The sequence below is a fragment of the Lipophrys pholis genome (assembly GCF_963383615.2).
Source record: "Lipophrys pholis genome assembly, chromosome: 10".
NCBI classification, from domain to species: Eukaryota; Metazoa; Chordata; class Actinopteri; order Blenniiformes; family Blenniidae; genus Lipophrys; species Lipophrys pholis.
In genome coordinates this window covers 18,724,049-18,751,337 of record NC_137640.1, presented here as the reverse complement: position 1 = coordinate 18,751,337, position 27,289 = coordinate 18,724,049, and the positions used below count along the sequence as shown (strand labels likewise).

The 27,289-nt window shown below is 39.3% G+C and overlaps 1 protein-coding gene across 1 annotated transcript; it reads right to left on the bottom strand.

Moving 5' to 3' along the window:
• Positions 1-1,350: 1,350 nt before the first annotated feature.
• myo1f (myosin IF) lies at positions 1,351-21,343 on the bottom strand. The gene is made up of 28 exons (XM_080473318.1): positions 21,170-21,343; positions 16,543-16,671; positions 15,168-15,257; positions 14,992-15,086; positions 14,740-14,827; positions 14,145-14,234; positions 13,529-13,660; positions 13,284-13,418; positions 12,258-12,390; positions 11,102-11,298; positions 10,873-10,953; positions 10,682-10,768; positions 10,312-10,398; positions 9,741-9,908; positions 9,473-9,558; positions 9,303-9,384; positions 8,750-8,856; positions 8,172-8,270; positions 7,873-8,017; positions 6,924-7,038; positions 6,660-6,829; positions 6,298-6,443; positions 5,664-5,810; positions 5,428-5,576; positions 5,240-5,302; positions 3,726-3,933; positions 2,383-2,543; positions 1,351-2,264 (listed from the first exon to the last, which is right to left on the bottom strand). The coding sequence occupies exons 1-28, from the start codon at positions 21,170-21,172 to the stop codon at positions 2,188-2,190; spliced, it is 3,270 nt and encodes a 1,089-aa protein (XP_080329444.1). The 5' UTR covers positions 21,173-21,343; the 3' UTR covers positions 1,351-2,187.
• Between the last annotated feature and the right edge of the window lie 5,946 nt (positions 21,344-27,289).

Sequence of the window (27,289 nt, the reverse complement as noted above, 5' to 3'; positions counted from 1 at the left end):
CATATTTCTTTATTAAAGTAGAGACCCATTTAAAAAGTCAAAGATATGTTGGGTTAATTGGGCCCACGTATTGCCTGGTCCTCTGCCCTTTGTCTCATGTTGTGGTTCGGCAGGGACAGAAGGATCAGACTAACCTTAATCTGGATTAAAGGTAGACAACAGATGAATAGACAGATTCATTTAAAAAAACAAAAAAGCAACTGTAAGACACACTGCAGCAATAGTCAAACGTACTGGCTTCTAACATCAGGTTCAGGACACATTTGTGGAGCACCAAAGATCACCAATTGAAAAATTATAAAGAAAATTTATCATTCACCACGTTAAGGTCAAGTCGCCAAAAAATACCATCCATTAATCCACATTATCTGAACAATCACTGACTTTTGAGAGCCAATGAACTGTTGGATCATCTTGCAAGGGCAAAGAATAGAGAAACACATCCTGCAAGGCTTTAGTCAATCAATACAGCAAGTGTTGAGGTGGAATCCTGCTACTGAGATGCTTTGTGTTTTTTTAATTTTCTGTGATGTTTGAGGAACAAACGTTCGGGAGTAAAATAAATTCAAAGGTTTTTTTTTCTTATTTGTGAGTAAGCATGCATCATACAACTGTACCATCAGCTATTAGATAATAAAACTAGAAACTTTGAATTACAACATTGAATTACATTAATTGCCTGAGAAGGTACAGAGCTCTTTGATGATCATGGAAAAGCTACAAACAAACATCGACACAAGTCTGCAATCGAGTTTAAGATGTCATACAAGCAAAATGCCATTGATCGCTGGTGTATGGCTAATGTTAATTTAATACTGTCTTTTTCACATTCACTGTTATTCATGTTTTCCTTGGGTGGAATTTTGTTGTTCTGTAAAACCGTCATATTTCATCACAGACAATTATGTTTTATTCCTGTCCAGGGTCTTTCGGTGTGCAGTTTGCATGTCCTTCCTGTTTAACATGGTAGTCAGTTAGATTGTTTGAGTCTAAATTGTGTGTGAATCTTGGTTGCCCAGTGATGGACCAGTAACCTGTTCAGTGTATTCTTTACTTTATCCAAAGTTAAAGTTCCAGCCACACTCATTTTGATAAATAGGGTGACGAAAAAAAAAAGATGGATATTTATAACCTCGGTTTAATGCTGTTTTATGGTTTGAGGTGTGATGTTTGTTGCTCATTGAATTTACCATCAAGCTACATTACAGTAACTCAGTTACCACTTGCAACTCTGCCTGTACCATGTTCAAGCCTGAGGATAAACATAAAGCTATTTTTTAATAAAAAATTTTTAATGTATCGCGCTGTGCCTTCGGTGATGTATCTGAACATATGTACACAAACACTTGATTGAACTGTGCATTTTGTTTTATTTTGCATTTAAAACAAGTTATGAAAAAAAATCTTGTGAAGTTTATTTTTCCGTTGATGTTCTTCTAGAAAAGCATGTTTTAATTGATTATCAGGACATTTCATTATTCGAGAAATAATTTTTTTATATTTATATAAAAAAAGAGTAAAAAAGCTGAAATATACAAAACATTATTCAGTCATTTCTTTATGTTGGTATTTGGACAACACCCTGGTGACAGATTACAAAACAGAAATATGAAACTACCACCATTTATCTTTTGTTGACATTAAAACATTCGAGAGGATAAAAATAAAAATCAATATTGTTCTTCTTTGATGATTTCTTCATTGCTCAATAAATCAAACGTACAGAGCGACACTGAATGCAGATGCATAATAAGTGTTTCAAGGAACTTCAGGAAACATTGCAGACATCAAGATGTGAGGCCGTTTTTTTTTTTTTTTCTGGTGGTAATCAGTAAAAGATGTTTGGGCGCTTCAGGGGAAGTCAATTAGCTCCTTGCGCGATGGTTCACGATTGTTTGACCCAACAATGGAGATGAAACCTGAGTGGCTTGTTGCCGGTGTGCTGTAACGATCATCACCACAACAATGTCTTCTTTACGCTGTTCATATAGCGTGCAGTCAAACAAGTTAGCTGAAGCTCAAATGTCAGCAACGTCCACCTTAGGCCTGTCCAATCGCGGGTGAAAAACTATCACGCATGAAATGAACAAACAGGCAGTTTCTTTTCTGAAGAGATTATCCTGCTTTAAACAAATACACCAGATTTCTCAGCAGCTCAGACAGATCCACGATGGCTGAATGAGTTCATCAGATCTTCTCCACATAGTTACCCGGGAAGAGCCCTTCCCTTCCGTGAATTCTTCCCGTCCACCAGCCTGACGGATCTGCAGAGAGCAACAGCACAAACACGTATCATTAGCGATTTAGGGCCCCTTTATGGAATGGCTTTTTTTTTATATATTCATGTTCTCTTGCCATCTTTTAATTCATTTGTCTCCCCACCTTCTTTGACGAGATCGAACACATCATTGACCTCGAAGCTGATCTCGTCTGTGTCCTGGCCGACGTACTGATACAGTGCCCGGCAGCGTGGACCAGCAGGTTGATACTGAGGCTTGGGAGCAGGAGGAGGTCGCCGGCCGATGCTCCTTTTCCTCTGTTGTCTATGAAAGAAAACAAAACAGAGAAATGACAAAGAGAATGAGATAATTTGAAGCCTTCTTTTAAGCTGTCTCTCACTTCTGTCCTCATAATGAGCACACAGCTGTGTTATTGTAGTGTTGTGACATGTTAGCTGAGCTGTCAGCACTGTGTGGTTCAGTTCACTGACTGATTTAACTCATTCAGTCCAGATGAATCTACATCAATTAGTCGCAGAAAGGTGTTTAATTTTTCTGCTTTATGAATTGGTTGTTGAGAAAAACTATTTCATGAGCGAATGACAATTCCAATAAGCAGCAATTAAACAGCTGAGATTAATAACAACATTATAGACAGCTCTTACCTTATCAATATAAGCTGATGTGTATTTATGGCTGTATTGTACAGCAGAGTTAATGTGGGGTATGGGCAAACTTTATTTTTGCCTACAGTGAGGCATCTCTTAAGTTGCTGTTGAAAGAGTGTGTTTGTTCAGGAGTCATGATCGTGTACAAGAATTTTGTGAAATAGTATCTGAACGTCTGTTAACCAGAGACAACCGCGTCGGATAATGCCAATGCTAAAAAGCCTCGCCGCGTGCAGAACAAAGAAACAGCTGCTCCTAATTGTTGACATGTAAGAGAAAAATAAATATGAAGAAGTTTGTTGTAACTTTAAATGGATTATTAATTGAATATGATTAAAAAATCATTAACCCAGCTGCTTAAAGTCATGTGATTTACTACACTACAGGTAAACCATCAAAACAAACATTCAAATAGTGTAAGGACATAATATCTGATTCCAAAAATTATAGCTGTATAGATTTTTATTACATTCAAATCCAAACAATATGTGAAATGTCTGCTTCACGTACGCAGTTCACACAGGAAGAATTAGCTTGGAAGCTTTTAAAAAACTTTTCTGTCAAGTTGTCCCTGCCATTCCTTTTACACAAATACCTCACATTTAATGTGGTATCAAAGCTTCAACTCACAATGAAAACAGGTTTGTAGGTTTGTTGGCCAAAATAAAAAAAATCACTGAATGATTTTTTAAATTTTTTTTTTGGGCCTCGCCTTGACAAGTCCTGACAGCTCATGGCGTTAGTCTGCATATTTCTCGTGATTCATCAGCTCCACCCACACATACTGTCAACATGCCTCTTATTGTAGAAATGTCACAATGTGATCGTTTGTCCTCACCCTGACATGCCCACTTCTGGGACATTGAGGAAGTCCAGGTTGCCCTGCTTGTGCTGGTTGTGGCTTGGGGCTCGGGGGGCCTTCTGGGAGCTCAGTCTGGGCAGGGCGGCACTGGGTGGCCGGCCCTGTGTGTGGGGGGAGGAATATGTGATGTCTGACTGTTGGTTTTGAGGGGTCCTCGAAAACCTGGGCGCTCCATTCTGGTGGGCTGGGGGAGGGAGGGGGGGAGGGAGGGATGGAGGTACAGAGGTGGAGACAGAGACAGAGAGAAAAAGTAAGGGTAACCATTAGATCCACTCATATTATTCTACATCAAGACCTGGAGTACATGTTTCTACTTCTGGGTCTTTCAGTGTGGAGTTTGCACATTACACCTGGGACTGTGTGACTTTTTCTGGGTGCTTGACCTCCGACAAAGCGCACCACTCAATGACAACAAATATGTGCATTTTATTGTTATTATACTATTACATTGCCCCACGTTTTGACCAATTTTAACAAGGATGGGCTGGAGTGTGTGTGTGTGACTCTAACCTGGAATAATTATTCATAATTAAAGAGTGAAAGAAGCATTTACCTTTTGTGGGGTCGCTTTTCTGAAAAGTGCTGCTGTTGTTTTGGATGCCATTTTCTAATTTATTTCATACTATTTCCTGGAACGGGACTAGTTGCTAAGTAGAAAGAGATTGTTTTTTTGGTTTTTTTTGTGTGTGTGTTTTTCCATACAACATAATGCTAATGCTCATGGGAGCTTTTGGCCTTAGTTCCGCAGAAAGGACAAGGTTTTTGATGGAGACGGATCTCAGTGACGTCCCTGTCACTGCCACTTCAACACCCAAATTTGTTCCGGGATTTAATGATTGAGTGAATGCTGGCCTCCAGCTGACCACTCTGTGGCCGGACTAATGGCAAGAGTGCGGTCGGAGGAAATGCCCTGCAGCTGGTCTCACCTGTGCTCACAAATGTAATTTAAAGGGGTTTAAATTCAAAACAATTTGAAATGTAAATCCTGAAGTGAGTACTTGTACACAATGCTACCAGTGAGTTATTTCTTCACTTTGTGAAATAAAAAAAGAGAATATTGCTTTTGTACATATCTGTGGGCAGTACATTTTCCTCCTATAGCCCCAAAACAGGAATTCTGCACATTTGTGTATTTAGTTGTTTGACTACAGCATTTTTAAAAGCAATTTAGGAGGACTAATGTGAAGTCAGATGGAACCATGGCTCCAAGAGCTTAGGGTGAGATTTTTAAAGTACTTTCATTAATCATCTAGGCAATCAGAAGAATTATCCTTTAATAAGGCCCATTCATATCTAACTTCAATACATCTACGATGAGCAGTTGGTTTTCTTAAGGACCTTTGCTCAGAAACACACCTGTTAACAATTGGATTTCAACCAGCAAACCTTTGGTCCCAAACTTGTTTCTTTAAACCTTTTGACCACTGTTCCCCATGTAGATAATACACCTTATATAGAAATGAATATGAAAGAGTTACGAGTCATTTTACCTCTGCTCGCTACATGATTTCTCCCTCCTCCATGGTGTTGTGGTGCAGACTTCTTGGTTGGCTCTATGAATAAAAAATCAAAAGAAAGAATGTTAACAACAGGATGCAAAAGCCTTTCTGTGATAACTTATTTAGTTGTGGAAGACGCCTGGGTACAAGTCCTGACTTTACTGGATCTTGAAACTTACTGGAGGACTTAGGTAGACCATCTCCAATAGTGACAGAGAGGGTTTTCCCTCCAGGTTTGAGCTGAGCCAGGTCTCCTTGGCCCCTTTGGAACACCAACACTCTGAGTCCTCCTCCACCCCAGCCCTCCTTCTTCACTCTGAATTCCAGCCTGCAATAGTAGCACAGTGTGTCAGTGGAATCTGTGTTTGTGTGTGTGTGAGATGCCTCAATAAAAAATGAGAGTGAGCTCCTCTACTTGTCAGAGAAGGAGATTGTCAGTTTTCTCTTGGTCACGTCCTCATAGCGTTTGGAGAGCAAACTTAGGAACTCTGTCTTGAAGTTGGACTCCAGCAGGCTGTCATACTGGGCTTCGTGCAGAATGAAGAAGTCATCCTGTCTTGTACTGAAGAAAGAAACCAGAAGGTTCACAAGCTTGAATAAGAAAATAGAAGCGATACCAGTAATTTAACAGGCTTCTGTTTCACCGGTCCATTAAGCCAATGGAAGGTGTAGAGGAGATATCCACTAATGTGCGCAGGTCATACAATGCTTCAAATAAACTGGAAATGAGACATCTTCATTTAAAATGTCTATAAGGTCAATAGGCAAACTCTCAGTATTAGTGTTGTCTGCATTCATCCACAACATTATGCACATTTCAGCATTTTTTTGAATGCATTCCTACATCCTCAACTTCTTTAATCTTAAATATTTGCAGACTTTATCATTTTTAAATCCACCAGCATTAACATTATTTCATGTTTGCTTTGATAAAGTAAATATTCATGTTCTGAACTTTGCCTGTAAAGGTCTTCTCATTCAGTGGACAATGACAAACTCTTCAGCATGCGAGCCCTAAAGGAAATGTGTCTTTGGGGCATTAGGCCGACCTGAGAGAGACGCTCCCGATGCTTCCAAACTCCAGCTTTCGTTTCAGCACCTCCTTTATTTGTCCTTTCTCAGGTCCTTTCTTTATCTTCTCTCGGCCAATCAGATAGATGCCTTTGGGGGTCAAGATCAAATCTCTCTTGACAGACTATGTTGAGAAAAAATAGGAAGGAAACTCTGTGAGCATTTGTTAGAAAGCAGAAGAAGCACGACCGAGTCACAAGTAAAGTCAGTTATTTAGTCAAATCCGCACGATCCTATTTGCTGTTAAAATATCTCCTCTTGATTAAAAACCAATGTAAATCTTGCATTTTTACTGAAGTATTTAAAGAACAAGAGCAAAATCCATGATAGAACTTCCCACCTTGAACCTGCGATCAAACTTGGTCACCGAGTCAGCGAAGTCGACACGCTCCCTCTTGGCAAGGAACTGTCGCAGCTCAGGCCTCTGCTCCAGCCCGAGGTAATCTCCAACAAAGTTCCTGTTGATGCTATTCTTCCTCCTCTCTTTCGAGTTGTACAGAATGTCTGAAGCTGAGAGTCGTCAACACAACCAATATTTAGAATCGCATCTCAAAATGTGCGATTTGCTCCACGACGGCTTGAAGCCGTTTTTGGTCCAACTCACCTTCCTCTCTCATCTGCTCATACTTCTTCCGGGCAATGAACCTTCTCCAGGCCTTCTGAATGATCCGAGCAAAGGTGTCAAACTTCCTCTCTCTCATCTCCTCCAGAAGAAAGAGCTGAGGGGACAAGAGCAGGCTGCGATGTACATCTACCATCTTTTGAAATAAAGCTTACAGTATGTCGTCACAATCCAGTTTTATGACCCCAGGAATGAAAAAGTTGTCGAGGTGTGTAAAACGTCAATGAAATAAAATCAGTTTCACATTTTTGGACATATCCTGGCAGATTGGTAAACATCTTGCTTACTTATCAGTGACTTTGCTTTCCTAAAATGCACAGAACAGAGAAATTGGTTCTCGCTCTCAGGCCAAAGAGAAAAGAGTGATATACCCTTATTGTCGCGTGTCTTTGACATACTGTTGAACATTTTCCTCATGTAGTGTTCAGCAAATGGCGTGTGATTGTTCAGAAAACGGAGGTGAACATTGTTAATGCGGTGGAGCAAACATTTCACCTAATTTCACTCTTTTTCATAGAAATTCTGTTCTGGGCTTTCTGATGAAGTAAGAAATGGTGTGAATAGAAATAAATGTGGTCTTGTGCTTCCCGCCTCAAGAAAACAAACACCGCAAAACAGCAGCTTATTGGTTGGTCGGCTGTGTGGTGCTAAGATATGTTGCTATGATTGAATTTGAAGAATTGATTTTTTTAAAATCATAAAATGGTAGTGTCTGATTTACACATCATTTTGTTTATTTTTTTCAATTCACTCTTTAAATGTGGTACCAACCTTTTAGACAATTAGGATTGTACAACCTACAAGACAGAGTAAATTCCACCGCTGATTGTACATTTTAAAAACAAAATGTATTTGCATTGTGAAGCATCAGTAGTTAAAAAAAAAAAAAAGGACAAAAAAATCAGATTGGAATTAATTCAGAGCTCTGTACCGATTCTGGATTCTTGACGAAGACTTTGTTGTGTCCCATCTGGTACTGGTCGTTATCCATGTTGACAGACCGGAGCAGGTGGAGGACCCCCTGCTGCTCTGGACCCCTCCATTGTGGCCATGTTTCAGCTGTTAGAATGGCATACCTGGATTCAACACACACACACACACACACACACACACACACACACACACACACACACACACACACACACACACACACACACACACACACACATTATTTCAATGCCAAAGGCAGCAGCTATATGCAGACTTATCAAAAACAGAAATAAAACCCACCTCATCAGAAACTTATTGAAGACTCTGCGGTACGCAAACCCAGCCCTTCGCACACGGATGTTTTCCCGCAGGCCCAGGTATTCAACCTGATGCTTTACCCTAAAAACACATTTGATAAATACAATACAAAATACAAAATGACGGATATGTCACCGTATCTGAAAATGATTCATTGAAAGGTGGAAGTCCTATTCAAGACCAAGATTAAAAAAATGTGTTTCATTTACTATAATCAAAGGTTTTCTGTTTTGACCGTATGTGAACAATTTTGTACAACTGCAGTCAAACTGCTAAATAGAGCATGTGTTGTTAGATTTATAACTGGAGGGTACAACTTCAAAGTAAATAACATAAGCTTGAAGAGCCAACAACAATAACTCAATATATCAATGAGGCTGCAGTTTCGATTTAATCATTTAATTATTGCAATACAAAGCTTTACTTTTTTCCCTCTATTTTCTCAGAACCTTTATCTGAAAAAAAAATTGTATTAACTTGAACTTAGACAAAGATTAATGAAGAGAAGTCTCTAATCCAGTGTTTCGTTGTGTGTATGCGTGTCACAGAGGGCTGCTGACCTGCTCTCCTCCCAGTCTTTTGGTCGTTTTGTCTCATTGGGTTTGATACAGCGGATGTAGTGAGGAGTGCACTTCATCAGTGTTTTCACCAGATCATTAGCTTGTTTCTATTGGAAACACAAGTTTGTCATAATTATTGCTATAACAGACAACAAAATCGTTCATAGTTCTGGCTTGTACTGCTGTTTATTTATGAAGACCCCAGTTCCAAAGTTGATGTGTTCGTCAAAGGAAAATGGACAAATGTAAGGATTTCAATGAGGTTTAAAGGGGCCAAACTATCATAGCTAGATGAATGGTTCAGAGCGGCTTCAAAATTGCAGCTCTTGTGGGGGGTTTTCTCCGTCCACAGTGATGAATATCTATATAGGGAGTGAAGGCTGTCCCGTGTGGTCTGATCCAATGGACAAGCTTGAGTAACTCAAACTGCTGCAGAAGTTAATAGCAAATCTGACTTAATAGCATATGGCTGTAAAAGCAGTCAGGGTACCTATGTGGGTCATAATGTCAATGGCTGGTCACTGTATGTTGTTTTTCAGGACTCCATTTTTACCTTGATTTTAGAGCTTGCTGTGGTTGGCCGCCCTTTCTTGTCTGTGTTGAGGTTGTCAGGGAACAAGCTTCTAATGAAGTCACTGAAAAGTTACATTCCTTTTTATTTGTTCTGTGTTTCCACACAAAATTTGCATCAGTAAATCTTTTCGTTGGGCAAAGAAAACTTACATCTCGCTGCTCTGCATGAGTTCAATGAGGTCAGGGAACAGCACATCCCGATTCCTCTCACAAAAGCCGTTGATGTCATAAGACACCTGAGATGAAAACACACATTGTAACTACTGTGCAGATTTTACTACCCAGGTAAATAAAATCATTAACTACAAGCTTTATTGTTGACTCCCTCCAAATGTGACTGTAACTTCAGACTACTTGAAGAGTACCAGTAATATATTACCCACATAACAAGAATGATGGGCTGGTTTAAGGTTCCTACCTTGCCGGCATAGTGATGTATAACAAAGCCAGAGTTCCAGCTGCTGAAGTGTTCATGCATTCCCACAGCAGCCTGCAGTTTCTGCAGCAGAGTGCCATCCGCACCCTCTCCTTTAGCATGCATGGTGGCACACACATCGTCCAGTACACTCATTATTCCTGGAGGGTTCTGCAAGGTGGGCATAACTTATAAAAAGTATTTCATTTAAAAATAAAAATCACACAAAACTATTTCTATGTTTTCTAGAATTCATAAGTTGAAAAGGAATTTTTTTAAATCTATAGACTGAAAGATCATTATTGTAGATGATAAAGCAATCAAACCTATATAAAATGTTCATTTTCTTTCATCAAGAGACATTAATGCAGACTCTGAATGTGAAATGCTGAATCAAAATTACTGATATTAATATTCAACCATTAGTGGGTTTTTTCTTTCACTTTTTCATTACTCGTGTATCTTTGTCATTTACTGCTGCTGTGCAGAGAGGCAAATGGATTTTGTTCTATATGTCATCATTAAGGTGTAATACACATGTAATTTAGTAATAAAGCGGTGGACACAAACTTACCAATTTATTTTCAATAAGATCACATACAATCTTGTTGTTGAAGTACTCGATGGGTGTCCACTTAATGCCCTCCTGAACATACTCTTCCTGAGTGAATAAGATGAGATGAGACGAGACGAGACGAGAAAAGACGTGACGGGACGAGACGGGACGAGATGGGACGAGACGGGACGAGACGGGACGGGACGAGACAAGACAAGATAAGATAAGGTAGAAAATGGTAAGATGTGACAAGATGAGATGAGACGAGCTAAGACGAGATAGGATAAGAATCTCACTCTTCTTTACACTTGGTAATGTTTACATACTATGAAACACAGATGATAAGATGTTGTAATGAGTAGAAAAAAAGTAAATAGACAGCAGTTACCTGTTCAGCCTTCAAAGTGAGCTCAATGAAGATCTGTTGCAGTTTTTCATTGACAAAGTTGATACAAAACTGCTCAAAACCATTTCTCTGTCAAAACAAGACACCATACAATGAGTGTATACAGAATATCTTTTTTTTTTTTTAAACAAACTATAAATATTGTCTAAATGATAAGCATGTAGAGGACAAACCTGGAATATCTCAAAGCCATAAATGTCCAGTACTCCAATGCTGAATTCTTCATGTGGTTTTTGAATGGCTTTATTTATGGCCTTAAAAAGACAGATAGACACAGGAAAGGACATGTATATTAAACAGACTGTATTTATATCTCAGGAGAATGAAATTTGAAATGTTCCATTTCCTCGAGTCTCTTTATTGCTACATTTGCATTTTAAAGTATGTAAAATAAGGAAATACCTCCACCAGGTAGTCGAAGAGGCGAGCATAGAGGGCTTTGGCCAAGGCATCTCGAGTGTAGGTGGCCTGTTCCTGGTTCAGGGTCACATTAATGGACTCCGACTTGCCTCCCCACTTTGAATCCATTTTCCGACTGGTGAGTTTTTCCTGCAGACGGGTGTCGTCAATACCCAGGAGATAAGCAGGGAAGGCAAGCACTAGACAAGAAAAGCAAAGTTCAAATGAACAGGAATAGTTTTGCTTTTACTTATCCAGCCTGAAATGTTGTAGCAGTAATATGCAGTGGGCTGTATGCAGGGTCACAGACTAGCAAATATGATCATCTAGATTTTTATGTTTATCTATATCTTTAAGTTGATTATTCAGTCTGTATCTAAATAAAAAAAGACAGTGAAATGCGTCACAAATTCAAATGTAATTAAGTTTGTGTACACTTAAACATCTGGGCATACAGTATGTATACATATATACATGTATGCACGCAAATATCTAGAGCAATAGAGTTATTTGTGCAGAGCAGGACACACAGGAAATACTTGAATATGATACAAAGATTCTCAATATTCAAAACAGAGTATAATAGGTCACAGAACAAATAGAACAAATAATGTCTAATGGGTGAAAAGAAAAGGAAAAAATATGTATCACTCAAACTAATAAGTATAAAAGCAGTTTTGAGTGATTTATGAAATGAATCAAATTATATTAGACAGATGAAAAACTTCATGATGGATAAAATGGCACTATGTAGAAGAGCGTATCAGTCAATGCAGAAAGACATTAGAACTAAGTTTTCAAACAGGACGGAGTAAATGAAAAATTAAAGCGTGAACAATAAACATTGCCCAGATGTAAAAAGTTGTGATTTAAAAGGTGAGACGTACCTTGTGTGTATTTAGATTTTATGTATATTACAAATGGAAGTGATAAAAGGGAGAATGTAAACAAGGTAGTACCACAGAGCAAAGTCAGGTATCAGTTAGCAGTGCTTGTCGAGGGACTGCCTTTGTCACAACTCTAATTTGCTTGTATCCCATAGGAAAAGCTGTTTGTACATGCATGTGTGTGTGTGTGTGTGTGTGTATGCACCAAGAATCACATTCATGCGTGAACACACGTGTGTGATTGTGAGTGTGTGGGTGCATGTCTCACTCACAGTCTGTGCTTTCCACTTGTCCATAGTTCCCTGCCTCGATGAAGCTGATGTTTCCCAGGTGAAGGATGCCAGCGACAATCTGTTGTACCTGACCCTGGATGTCACCTGGGATCCCAATCACCTGCATGGCTTCCTAGATACCACATTAAACAAAAATAAAAAATCCACACCCAAAAACACATAAGCAACCATTATTTGTATGGCTTTGAATTGTTTTTATTTTCGTGCTTTTATGGTTGCTATAACGTGTGTTTGCCGTTCCTCAGCTATATGTTATAAAACAGTGTTTTAAACAATAGTGTGTATACAGAGCATTGGCCTTTGCAAACATTTAATTAATTTGTAATCAGTCTGACCATGCAGAATTTGTCAGAGATAAGGATAATATGTGAAACACTCACAGGACCTTTAACAACAGCAGTTAAACACTGACACACAAACTGAAAGAACAGTGACCCCTGACAGTAATAATTCAGTTATCAAATAAGACTGGAGGAGCCAGATTCACACAATAAATGCTCAATAAAATTAGAACCACTGACACCATGAGCCAGTTATTAGGCCTATAGTAGATGAAGAATCTTCCAAAAGCATTCCCAAATATCACACAAGAGCAACCATGTTCTTAAATGCCAGTTTTTACAAATATAAAATGATATTATTAATATCAATGTTGAGTATTGGTGACTAATTGGAAATTAACAAAACAGTTTTCATGTTAGTATTGTGTTTTGAATTTTGCAGCAATGGAGACTGATTTTCATTCATGTTTTAGGTTTTAGAAATGCACATTTGATATGCGACAGGCTGTGCTGCATCTCACTCATTGCCCCCTAGTTCACACAACTTTGCATGCAAGGTTGATCCCACCGACCCAACTGGCCCCTCTGGTGGCCGGTTAATAATCTTGTGGTGTAATTCTGGCTGTAGTACTTAAGGGAGTAAAAGGCTAAAATGCTTTCTGTAGAATATAAGAATATTACACAATATCAGCATATCATATTGTTTTATCCCCACAGACATTACCATTGTCTCATGGAAGTCTTTACTGTCATTGGTCCCGTCCACCTTGTATGTCCCAGACTGGTTGAGGTAGTAGTAGTAGTCCGGGGTCATGATGCCTAGCCTTTCCTTCTGCTGAGCGTTGGCGCCCTCCATCAACTGGAAGACAGCAGTGCAGGAACAGAATAATTTGGTTTTTTTTAATATGTGTCATCTTTTAGTTTGTTTAAAGCCACAGATCACTGTGAGGGTACTCATCGGCCTCTGACCTGATAGTAAATGTGGAAGTTTCTCTCATTCTCATTTTGGCTCACCACCCGAGACTTCTCCAACAGGAAGTTTGAGATTTTGCCACCGTCTGGCTCTCCTCCCCGGCTGAATTGGATCTCAAAATATTTCCCCTGTGTGTGTGGAAATGAAAAGATGGCGCTCAGACCGGGGTCAAGACAGATGATAAATCCATCAAATGTTCAGTTCAGGTCAGTTGAAATGACATTATTAATCCTTTATGGCAAGGTTTTTGGCAGGTGTTTGCGGCAGCTTGTCTTCACACTATTCCCACAGACAACAAACAGCAAATAATTACAGTCGTTACAATTTTGAAGTGTTACAGGGGTTTAGTTGAACAAATCAACATAAAAATGGATGTGTGTATGCTGTAGAGAAGCCATACAAGTCAGTTTCTATAAGGGGCTGCTGTTTACCTTTATACTTTGAGTACATTGAGCCACATTGAGACATGTTTAAATCAAGTATTCATGTTTCACCTTAACAATGTTAGTTCTGCGCTCCTGTTGATAGATTATGATAGATCAGTAATTAACAAACACACTCAAGTCTTCACTCAGCACCTTGAGTGGCCGAGAAAGTGAGGATCTTACTTACAAATCGACTGGAGTTGTTGTTGCGGACAGTCTTGGCATTACCGAAGGCTTCCAGCAGTGGATTAGATTGTAGGATGATGTCTTTGACATGCTGCAATACACAACAGCAACATAATGAGCGACTCACAAATACCGACGCAGCAGCGATGTGTGGTGAGATTCATGACAGGCGATTCAGTTAGATTGATAAGAGAGACTAGTTTGAAAATTGTCCATCAATTACCAGCTGGCACATCACTGGTGGGTTTAATATCAGGATTATCTACAGAAAATCGAAGTAAAGCATATTTGGCTATAAAAAAGGGTGTTATATTTGCATGGTTCATAGGAACAGTATACATGCTCCCAATCCTTTATACCTTTGAGTGATTTTAATCTGCCATCCCGCACTGGTCATTCATGATGGCACACAAAGAAATAAATCATTACTTCTGTGGTATTTCAGGTGTGATACAAATACAGACACACCACCGCGTGAATGTCTCAAACTGTATTCACTAAGGCGGTTACTATTTGATCAGTGCCCCACCAATAATGTTGATTAATTTCAATAATGTTGAGCGATCTGTTGTGTGGTAGCGCCACCTGATGTTTACCTGCACTTTGGATCCACCTCCAGACACCTTAGAAATGTAACCCATGATATATTTTGCAGCCACTGTCTTTCCTGCTCCACTCTCACCACTGCAGTTAGAGAAAACAGCAAAAAAAACAACAACAAATGCATAATTACTTAACACAAATGAACAGATTCCACAAAACACATGTAAGACAGTAAGACATTGATGTAATATGAAATCCAAGGATACCAAACTGATTGGAGTTCTAAAAGGGACACTTGTGATCACCTGATGATGACACACTGATTCTCCCCATCGATCATCATGTTCCTGTACATGTTATCAGTCAGGGCGTAGACGTGGGGTGGATTCTCGTACTGTGCCTGCAAGCAGAATCACAGGCTTATGGAGCAGCAGGAAAAAGCATCACACCGTACACATGAACCATGACAATGTGTACTCACAGCTCCTTGGTAAAGTTCAATTTCTCTGTCAGTGAAGTAGGGCATCTGTTTGAATGGGTTCACCGAAATCAGTACGGGACCGATGTAGGTCTGAGTCAGGAAAGGCAACTAAAGTTAAGGAATTATATGTACATTTAAATTCACAGAGTAAAGTCCACTGTGGTTTTCATCGCTGCTCCACAGCAAGAAAATCCAGGCTCGATCTAGGAGTGGAAGTTGTTAACAATTTTGCTGGTGTGGCCGGCAAACTGAAATGACATTTACACTGGCAGTCCAAACAGTCCTGCCGTTCATGGTTCATTCAAAACATAAATATTGATTCATTTTTAAGTTAGTTACGATCACACCACTATTACTAGAACTATTCAGTTAGTAACTACTCAGTAACGACTGATAAGCCAGCTATATAAATCTACACCACAGTATTTGAGTGAGTAATTTCACCGCCCACACTGGCAAGCTGTTGGTGGGGGAAATACTGACTATATGAATCCATTTTGTCATCTGTATTTCCTAAAACTTGGGCCATAGACACGCTCATAACAGTCACAGTAATTAGTTCTTCTTTTTTTGGGGGGTGGGGAATTTTATTCAACACTTATAAGTTTTTGTTAAAACAAGAATTTTAATTCTATCTATTTTTAGTGAAAGTAATTTGGAGATTTTGCAAGTGTCTATGCCTTTCTTTAATCTTTAACTAATATATAACACAGATGATAATAGTATGATAATAATATGTCCTTAATTACATATCAGATATTTAAAAGGGAATACCATTAAGAATATGATGCATTTATCATTTTATTCATACATGATCAATCTAAATTGTATCCATAAATGGTCCCTTTTAAAATCACATTTTGAATGCCAATGTCATTTTCATTCGTGCAACTTTATTACATATCACTACTTTTGTTTTACTGTTGCCGTATCACAAGATTCCAGTTGTTCTTGATTTAATATGAAAGTGTTGCATTCTTGGATTCTAAATATGGTTTTGATGTTGACCAGAACTCTGAGAAGACGGAAATGAACTGTTGAGTCACATAGTGGAGGCAGAAGAGGAAGAGAGAATTTCTTGTTTATGCCCTTATATGTTTGCTTGGTTGCTGGACCGTGTGTTTGTGTATTGAGCGTTACAGCTGTTTAGGTTTGGAGGTGGGAAGTGTGTGGAACAGGGACTATGGGCGTAAAAGGTCTTTGATTCGTCAAGATTGGATTACTGCTGGAAACAATATGTAAATTATAATGCGTTCTTCAGACGTCTCCTTATTCATAACGGAATTTTTGTGCTTTCATGACGGCATTTTGAAAACTCCGTCAGTATGACCACAAATTAAAAATATGATTTGGCCGACAACATGAAGAAGGATACAAAGATGTAGTCGTCCATGTATCTCTTCTTCAGATTTTCCACGATGGCGTCCTCTGTGATCTTGGACAACAGGACCATGTCGTCCACGCCGCTCTGCTTCACATTTTGACTCTGCCAGTGGTACTTCGCCTGTATCACACAGCAGAAAATAATACACACACAAAAAACTTGAGCAGGAACAATTGAGACAAAGGAGTGCCACTGAGGTGAATTGTGTTGGACGTGGAATGCAGTGTCTTGAAAGGGACTGAGACATTTGTATGTCTGAAATGACAATTTGCTAGAAATGATGTATCATACATTTGTTTAAACACAGAAAGAAAAAGTGAAAATAAGAATGTTGGTTAAGTTGTTCCCTTCTTTCACAGATGTCACCAAAGCATGTCATTAAACCTCGGACTTGAATAGTTCGTACATCAGACGATAAAACAGGGTTTGGAACCTGGATCTCTCACATTCAAGGTCAAGATTCCACTTGATGTGCCAGCAAGTGGGGCAGATGCAAAAGAAATACATGAAAGAGAAAGGGCAGACGCATACTGAGATTACAAACAAATAAATCCCAAAAATTTAAGAAAAAAACCCCTGAAAAAAATGGACCAATGAAGGGTAGAAAAAAGTATAAAGAACTAGGACACAACAAAGTAAAGAGACATATAGCAAATGAAAGCGCAACGACCAACAGTGTGGAGACCCAGTAAACAAAAATAAAAAGAGAAATGGAACAAAAGAAAAAACCCTGCGGATCACTGATGAATAACCATATCTAACGAAGTAAATAACAGCCAGGTTTGGTATCAGTGAGAACATAACCTTCTGTGGTCGTCATGACAGGAAGCAGGGCCTGGTTACCAGGCAACTGGTCACAGTGAGGCGAGCTCGTCTTCTAACTTGGACATTTTAGAGAAGAACCTTTTAATGTAACTCAACATTTGAAGTACCTGCTGAAGCACAACCAACTGCTTTCACACAGCTGGCTGCTGAGCCGTGAACCGACCCTTTGTGAATAGGATGTTCCCATGGAAATGTTTAATGTCTGAACCGGTGCACATCCTCCTGGGGTGAACTTGTCTCCAGCTTTTTTTCTTTCTTTCTTTCTTTTTTTTTTTTTTTTCTTCAAAGATGCTGGTCTGTTTGATGTGTGATGTTGTACCAGGCTTGGCTAAAGGGGTTGGGCTGTGGTCTGAGCCTTCAGCCTGTACCGATGTAGAGGTCTACGCTCACTGAGGACTCTCTCAGACCGAAGAAAACATTATCCTGAACATCAGCATATCATGAGACACTTTTTAACACTGATTATTTAATAATGTGTTATATTCAGTCCTTACATTTTTCATGAGAAAATCTATTGGATTTACAGGCGGCAGAGTCGTATAGTGGTTTGCACTCCTCCCTCACAGGTTCTCTGATTTGAGTCCTGGTTTGTCTGGTAGGTCTTTCTGCATGATTGCATGCCGCCCTTGAGGCTGATTTGGAAAACTCAGTATTGGCGATGGATCAAATTATTTTGAAGCTTTTATGTGTAAATTAATCAGACAAAAATAAATCTAAATAATCTGTATGAACTTCTGTTGTGCTTTCAGTCTACATAAACATTTTCTCAAAATTTTGAGTTTCAAAGGATGCCAAACGATGACAGAATGTGTTGCGATCTTCAACATTATTTACATTTCAGTGGAAAAAACAAAAATCTAATTCTTGCTTCAGTTCATCATTGGGACGTTTGCTTTCTAAACTCTTCTTATTAAAAATACAGTGAAAATTGGGCTTTATTGAGAATTTTTCTAATTTTTAAACTAGCTGGGCACTGTGGGTGAATAGTTATCATTGTTGCCTCACAGCGACGATGCCGAGCTTTGATCGGCGGAGTTTGCATGTTTGCCCTGCGCCTGGAGGAGTTTGGCCTCGTCACTCTTGTCTCCTCCAGTCATCAACAGACATGCCAAGACATCGCCTGCCTTCTTGATTGATGTCGGCTTGGATAAAGTCCTGCTCCTGTGACCCTAATTTAGAAAAAGACGCATGTATGTATGTATGTATGTATGTATGTATGTATGTATGTATGGATGGATGGATGGATGGATGGATGGATGGATGGATGGATGGATGGATGGATGGATGGATGGATGGAGGGACTGTGGCTTTTAGCAGAGAATTACAACTAATCAATCATATTTGGCAATGGATTAGCACATTCAAACTATCTTGGTTATTTCAAGTCTCAGGATTGTATGTATGTGGGAATCCAGGTCCAATCCGGATGGAGAGTTATTGTAATAACAGGACACGTATTCCACTGTAACTACACTGTTAGTAGCCTTATTCCCCCCAATTTCTTTAATCTAACGTGACTGAAAACATGAGATGTAGTTTTAACTACAAATCTGTTCCCAATTTTGTACATTTAGTACTGTGAAAGTCCAAACGTTATTTGGGGTTAAACGTCATCAGAACTGATTGCAGAGCACGTTTAGCAACAATCCTGCTCTCAATACAAAATAAAGAACCCTTGCTGTGACAGTTTTGTTGGTGTCTTGCTCTGATTCTGAGAGCTTTCGCTGTGTACTCAGAACTTGAAACTGTTGTTCAATCAAATAAGTGCATTCCTCACTTAGAGGGAGAAGTGGTGGGCTTCATGTTTTATCTTACGTATAGCAGTAGGAGTTTTTCTTCTCACTCCATATAAACGCAAACTAAATAAAAACCACTTCTTTCTTGTTTTTGTACATTTCAGATTGTAAGGTCAAATTAAAAATCTCTTTATAGAACACAAAATCTAAAAGTAAAGCTGGACTTTGTTGTCAAAGGTATTCTGCTTTGTGGGAGACAAACTGTAGGGGAATAAAGGAACGTGTGTCCTTGACATTGGAAGTTTTTCTTGTGCTACTTCGGCATCGACTCAATATGCGATCTCATTTCTGCAATTTGCTTCGTTGAGGAACAGACAAGGGTGTTATTCTTGGAGGAAATTGAAATAAGGCTGTTAAAGGTATGTGACTCAATGCCTCACACTGACCCCACTCACCTTTTTACAATATTTCTAGCGAAAGCCAGACTTATTGTATTTTCACATGAAAACACATTGTTGTCAGTGACTTATCAATTGATAATAAGTGGCATTTGTTGATGGCTGCTTACTAGATAAGTAAGTAAGTAACGAAGTAACTAAGTAAGTATGTAAGTAAGTCTTTGTGTACAACCTGCAACAGTAACATTCATTTGCATTTTAATCAATTTATCAAATTGTTCATCACTTCAGCAGCTTCCCTCCTGAGAGATCCTGGTGCGACCCTAACAGAGATTTACATTACATTTTTGAAAACATTATCTTATTAGTGTTGTAACAGATTTTCTTTCAGAGATACACATCTTGCTGATATAACATTGATCAGTGTTTGTTGAGAAACACTTTGAGCTCTTTAAAAACAGATCCCTTTTTAAAATGTTAAATATCTAGATAGTTGATGTGCTGAGTACGACAAACACAAAGTGCCAGTCATTTATGATGCCCTGCGGTTTTGAAGAAGTCATGACAGCTGAGATCTGAAAAAACCTCATCGCATTGACAGGAACTTACAGTGAAAACAGGGTGAGGCGACCCTGAAGTACTGCACATCGTAATTGCTGCCTCTGCTTCTTCACTGGCAATACAATCCATGACAACAGGAGTATTTTGAAAGCAAACAATCAGAACGAGTGTGTCAGCTGTCAGGCAAAAACTGAAAATACAAGTAACTTTAGCAAGAGATGTTAAGCCTGTTCGGATGAATGTAAACTCTTGTACCAATATGGTTCAGCCTGAGCAGCTTTCTGTCTGATTTTGGTTGATTTCTGAGAATGAGGAGGAAGTATTGTGACTCCTATAGTCCACTTCCCCCCTCACACCTCATCATAGCCTCTTGTGAAACCCTCTAAACTTTGTACAAGCTACAGGCTCTCTTCCTGCTGCTGCCGGCAGCTCAAGTTTGTCACAATAATCTGTTGTTGCTTTCACACGGAATCTTATGTTCTCTTTAAGTTTATGTACATGCATTTTATCAATTCATTTTGGCACACAGACGTCACTAAATTATACTTTCTTCGTTATGATGTGCTGTAAATGTGTCTTTTGTGAAAATCTTTTTTTTAAATTTTGTTTTAAACAGAAACATGATTGGACATCGGGGTTCGCACCCTTGTAATCTAAGTATTGAGCTGCTCGGGGGTTTCTGTATATGAAGAGACTCTTGAAAAAGAGGAAACTCGCAGCTGCTGTAAAGGAATGGAATCTCCTGTTGTGTTTAAACAGACCTTTACTCACAGCTTCTAAAACGAAAAGTTCAACCAATAGCTTTTAGAAATACAAAAACTTTGAAAAAGAATTAATCCTTTTTTTCTTTCTTTGCAATAATCCTGACTTCATGAGATCCAGGTGAAAAAGCTCTGCATGTTTTTCAGATACACAGAAGCCTGAGAGCACCACACACACACACACACACACACACACACACACACACACACACACACACACACACACACACACACACACACACACACACACACACACACACACACACACACACACACACACACACACACACACAGAGTAATACAGCTGTTAAGAGCACATAAAGTGTCAGTACTGTACCATTGCTCCTTTGGGCCTCTCCTCCTCCTCAGGTGTCCAGTGTGTGTGTGTGTGTGTGTGTGTATGTGTTGCTGATATAATCCACAGGCGGGCCTCCTCAGACTGCAGCCATCATGCCGACGGTCAATCAGTGCCAGAGCAGCTTGTTACCTACAAGACACCCGGGGCAACATTGAAAGCCTACTTCCTTATCCTCCCACAGTCGTTGTGTGAAACAAGAACTGCCCAAAGATACACACACACACGCGCGCACACACACACACACACACACACACACACACACACACACACACACACACACACACACACACACACACACACACACACACACACACACACACACACACACACACTTACCACAGATTACAAAGCCATAACTTCTGTATTTCCTCTCTGCTACGAGCCTTCAGCAGAGGATCAAATGATGACAGTGTTATAAGTTTTAAAGGTTAACAACACAATTAGCCACTCCAGTTCATCTGCCCTGCAGAAGTACCTGCGTCGATGGCAACAACAGCAGCCAGGGGGGTAATTACCTCTACACTATTGCCAAATGATGGTGTTTCAGTTGCGAGCTGCTGCCGGCACCACCCAGGCTGTGGTTGCTTCACTGAGTGTTTGTGCAGCTTCCAACACCCGTAATAACCGATGGGTTCATATGCAAAGGGAGGAGGGCGTCAGCAGTGTGCGCAGGTGTCACACTACTGGTTTTAGGTCATTTTTAGTGATCGTTTCACTTAAATAGCACACCTCACATTACTGAAAATCTGAACTCAAACTTTTAACGCCACAGCTACAAACCAGCAAGAAGATATTCAGTCAGTCAGTCTTCATACAGCACCTTTTCAGACAATTAAATGTAATTCAAAGTGCCTCATGAATAATTGGCAAAAAAGAAACTTCAAAGGGGAAACATATCTTTAATGTACTTATACATACACATGCATACATACATACATATAAAACACACTTGTACACACAAAGACACAAACATCCACAGCACTGAAATTTTAAAGGTCAACATGAAACACTGACACACAATTAAACAGGAAGAACAATACACGCCTGAATCAGTTGAATAACATAATCCAGTGAAAGGGGGACACACTGATAAACAATGTACGAGACTGAACTTAAACGCTCAGATTAAATTGAAATATTTCAATTGATGCTAATCAGGCCTATGAGGCCTTTTTGTTTATGCAGTGATTCAAAAATTACATATTACTGTGAACACTGTCTCTTTGGCAGTATTAAACAAGAGATGAAAATAATGTAAAAACAAATGTGGAAAATACATGCTGCATGTGAAGCAAAGTGAACTTCCATCACACTCAAGAGTTTTGCAGACTTGGTTTTCCTCCAAGACTGCCCTGTATTCGGTTATATCTTCCCATTACCTCTGACCAGCCTCCCTGTCCTTCCAGAAGAAACGCATCCCCACAGCATGATGCTGCCACCACCATGTTTGACAGTGGGGTTGATGTGTTCAGGGTGATGGGCAGGGCTAGTTTTCCACCACACATTGTATTTCGTCCAAAATGTTCTGTTTTGTGTTCATCTGACCTCGGCACTTTCCTCCACATGTTTGCTGAGTCCCCAACATGGCTGGTGGCAAACTGCCAACAGGATTTCTCATGGCTTTGTTTCAACCATGGCTTTCTTCTTTCCACTTTTCCATAAAGGCCTGATTTGTGCAGTACATGATTGATAGTTGTCCTGTAGACAGAGCGTCTCACCTTAGCTGTGGATCTCTGCAGCTCCTCCAGAGTTACCGCAGGCTTCTCGGCTGACTCCTTGATCAATGCTCTCCTTGTCCGGCCTGACAGTTTGTGTGGACGGCCGTGTCTCGGAAGGTGTGCAGTTGCATCAAACTCTTTGCGTTTTCTGGATGGTGGATCGCACGCTGCTCTGTGAGATGTTTAAGGCTTGAGATATTTTCCACAGCCTTGACCTGTCTGGTGTGTTCCTTGGGCCTTCATGATACCACGTTTGCACAAATCCTCTCTAATAAACGTCTGTGGCTTTCACAGATAAGCGGTATTTATACTGTGTTTAGATTGCACTCAGGTTGACTTTATTTATGGATTTCTTTGCAGTGGATTTATATCAGGGGATCACGTCACACTGTTCAGTTTTTTTTTTTATTTGTAAAGTAATTTGAAAACCAGGGATCATTTTCCCTCCACTTCTCAATTATGCGGCACAATGTGCTGGCCTATGTCATAAAATCCCAATAAAACACATTTACATTTGTGGTTGGAATGTGGCAAAATGTGGAAAAGTTCAAGGGAATACGTTTGCAAGCCACTATTCCTGTGTGAGAGCACCTTGGTCAATCATGATTAAAATTCAAAAAAGATGATCTCTGGATATGCTTTTAATTTTCCAGTCTGGGTCAAACCAATGCCTTTGCGGGGATTCATTGAAGTTCATGTAAATGTATTTTTTGATTTTCCACTAGGAGTCACCAAACTCAAAATAATAGAAACAAGCTGACCTGGACTACACATTGTGTTTTTGTGGTTGTTCACAGGTTTATTTTTCTCTTTACTCGGTTGCCTACAGTGCAAAGTCCCGGACTTGCTACCCGCAATGTTGTTGTTTTTTTGTATTTGCAATAACATAAAACAATCCATATGTCCTTACTGATGATGACTCAGAAATGATCGTCCACCCAGTTGATCTTGACAAACACGTGTCATTTGTTTTAACACTTATAACCGTCATCTCAGCGTCTTTCAGTCAGAAGGAATAAGTAGTTTCTTCATTTCTTTCCATGACATGACTGAGATCCAAAAATAGACAAACATCACAGATGACCGAATCATCCATCCGGAGGGGAAATTAGGCTTTTTATGTGGATGCAAAGACAAGTGTGCGGTGAATGAAGGACCTTTGAGAGTAGAATACTTAAACATTGTGTCATTTGTTAAAATGAAGAAGGCACCAAGTTTAGTCAATTTAATATTTCCTTTTAAAAAGATGTACATGGGAACGAATGGACTCATTTCCAAGAGCACTGAACAATATACAGTACATAATTAACATGTGAAAAGCAACACAACAAATACTGTTCTTTTTCTCCTCTATGACAAAACAATTCACAACTCAGCCTGAACCCTGATTTTCAGCTCACGCAATTGTCAGACCCACACCCCCGATTCACACCTGGCATTAACGTCTCCTTTTAAGTGTGGGTCCATTGAAGATGCACACTGACTCAAATTGTGATCAGATCCGAGTAGGTGTAACTATATCTACACCAAGGCTCATCAACCTTTTTAAAACTGGCACTCAAGTCAGGGTTACGAATCACTTTTATTGGAACAGACATTGATTGGGTACTCATGAGGTCCCTGAAGGTTACCAGGCTGATTGATTCTGATCTGGAAGATCCCTCATCTAATAATTTAGAAATGCTTCTTCCTCGAAACTGAAGTCAAACTCCGAGCTTCAGTGTTTCTTCATTTCACTCCATTAGCCTTTATTTAGTCGGGAGAACCACATTGAGATTAACAATCTCTTTTACTCTTCACTCTGTAAAAATGAATTAAAATTTAATCAAATATCTCACCCCTAACTAATTTGATCAGATCACAGTGTCACTATCAAAATATCTGAAACACATTGAAGCCAGGTGTAAACGGGTCCTGAATCGGGATTATCTAATAATTTCTCCTGAAATGGGAATTTTAACAAATTTGTTTAACCTTTTTTTCAAATGAGCTGTTGGGATGAGACTGATACATTGACCATTTTAATGACAGAAGGGACTCAACATAAGCAAAGTTTCTGTAGTTCATATGGTTAACAAAAAAGCTGTTTGATTCATGCACAGTTTGTCAACCAAAAAGTGCATGGAGATATGAGTTAGTTTCCAAACCAAGATTTTGAATGTAGAACAGTACAAGGATGTGACATAATTTTTTTGTAGTGCCACTTATGAATCTTTTAATCATCATGTATGTCCAGTCATCTATCCATCTTCTATACCGCTTTACACTGTTCATGGTTGCGGGGCGCCGGAACCAATCCCAGATAACTATGGGCGAGGGCAGGATACACCCTGGACAGATCATGAGTCCATCACAGGGCAAACTCAGAGAGAGACAACCACACACATTTGGGCTACACATTTGGGAGGACTCCATTTGCCAATGAATTTTTAAATCAGGAACTAGTGAGAACCATCCAAAGATGGTTCCTGGTGGGTAACATACGCATACATATCAGGAAGAGCTCTCTTCTTACAAAAGGGTCACATGAGCTTCTGAATGATTTAAGATTTTTAACAATCGTTAAACTGAAAACCAGGAGACATCAACAGTTCACTAATAGCACCATTTCAAACAAAAGCACCACGAGAAAATAAACAGGAAGAACACTGCAGTGAATTCGTCCTGTAGCTTCCTCTCTTTAACATGAAGTACTGCACGGAGCGGATCAGCGTCACAGTATGGCTGATTTCAGAGCCCAGTGGAAGCCACAGCAATGATGACAGATTTGTATTTCTATGAGGTGGCGGTTCTAAAAGTAATTTCTGCAGAATGATGAGTTAAAACTGCTTATTCAAAATCCGTCAGTGAAAATTCTCAGTGGAAGTCACGTCAGGTGACGTATTATTAAACTGCTGTAGTGTCCTGATCAATTCAGCTTCTTAGTTTAGTAAATTTGCAAAATTATAATGGACTCAAGTGTGCTGACGCTGTTCACTCTTTTTACAGTTATTGTGCATCACATGGTGATATTAAAGGTGTCACTCATAGTGTCAAATCTACAGAGAATAATGCACACAGAATTACACTTATTACAGATTAAAGGTAGAATAGGTACGATTTGTAGTTTAAATGATTCACAAAAAAGAACCAAAAAAAGAATTGTTTAAAAACCCAGTCATAATGTCTCTCAGGAGTGTCAAACATGACATGAACGTGACCCATAGGGAAAAGTTGTCATTATCAATCAGTATGCTATTATTCTTCCTCATTCAGCCTGATCGTGACGAAAGGAGTGTCTGAAACTAGTTAATAAGCCGCTTGAAACCCTCTCCGCTATGACCAATGTCAACCACAAGATGGTGTTTTGAGTCACTCTCACATCTAGTCTGTTAACGTAATCATCATTCAGATGAGAATAAAGATACTCATTGCAAATTCTTAACATCAGCACTCCTTCCTGCTCACAGCATGAAACCACATTTGCAGAATTAGAAGCTAAATAAAGGTTTACAGCTAAACTATTCTGATGCTCCCTTGTATGTAGGCCCTGGAAATAAATACCAGGCGGCTGTACCACAAACAGTAAATCTATAAGCGACACTGAATATTATTCAATGAGTGTCCTGCTCAAGTACTGAGTACTCGTACTTGGACAGGACAAAAAAACTACATATCATAAACTGAGATAATCTTATGTAATAGAAATCAATGGTAACACACTAACTACCCAGATACATGTTTTATATTGTGTCACATCATTGTTTTTGCTGTGGTTGGTTTGCTACCTAAAGGAGTGTCAAGAAAGCCATGATGTAAACTATAGCCTGAGGAATAAGTATAAAAACATGGCTGTATTGTCTTTAGTCATCCCAGCCATCTTCTTATCAACTCAATCCAGTGTTTACCATGTATACACGCATATACAGTATGTGATGAACTACCAACTAGTGAATCTTGCTTTATCACTTAATACACTTAAAATTGCAATATAGTGAATCAATGACCTTTTCCTTTGAATCAGTGACCGCTCCATACAATTCAATTTTACAAGTAATCTGTTGAAACACAACACAACCACCCGACACACAAATGTGACATTACTTAGTCTGACCAATCCATGTTCTATCTTTAAACTATAAGGATGCCACGATGCTGCAAATGGAAAGCTGTCGGGGCGACTGTTTTCCTCAGGAATATGAGGAAACTATGAACTGAGTTTAAACTGGATGCAAATCTGAATTTGGCAGGTGTTCAGAAATATCACTTTCCTTTAAAGATAATGTTGAAACATGACTTCCCTTTGAAAATAAGGTTGGAACAATCACCTAAAGTGTGTTGAAAAATCCCAGTGTTGGGTTCACACCTTCCTCAAAAAAAAAAATAGTTGTTGCCTTTTTAA

What these genes read in the sequence shown, in the direction of transcription:
- myo1f (XM_080473318.1), bottom strand. An exon ending in TTCAATAAGTTTCTGATGAG is followed by an intron (nt 8,018 to 8,171) that starts GTGGGTTTTATT and finishes TGTTGAATCCAG; the next exon opens with GTATGCCATTCTAACAGCTG. An exon ending in AGTTTGATCGCAGGTTCAAG is followed by an intron (nt 6,444 to 6,659) that starts GTGGGAAGTTCT and finishes TTCTCAACATAG; the next exon opens with TCTGTCAAGAGAGATTTGAT.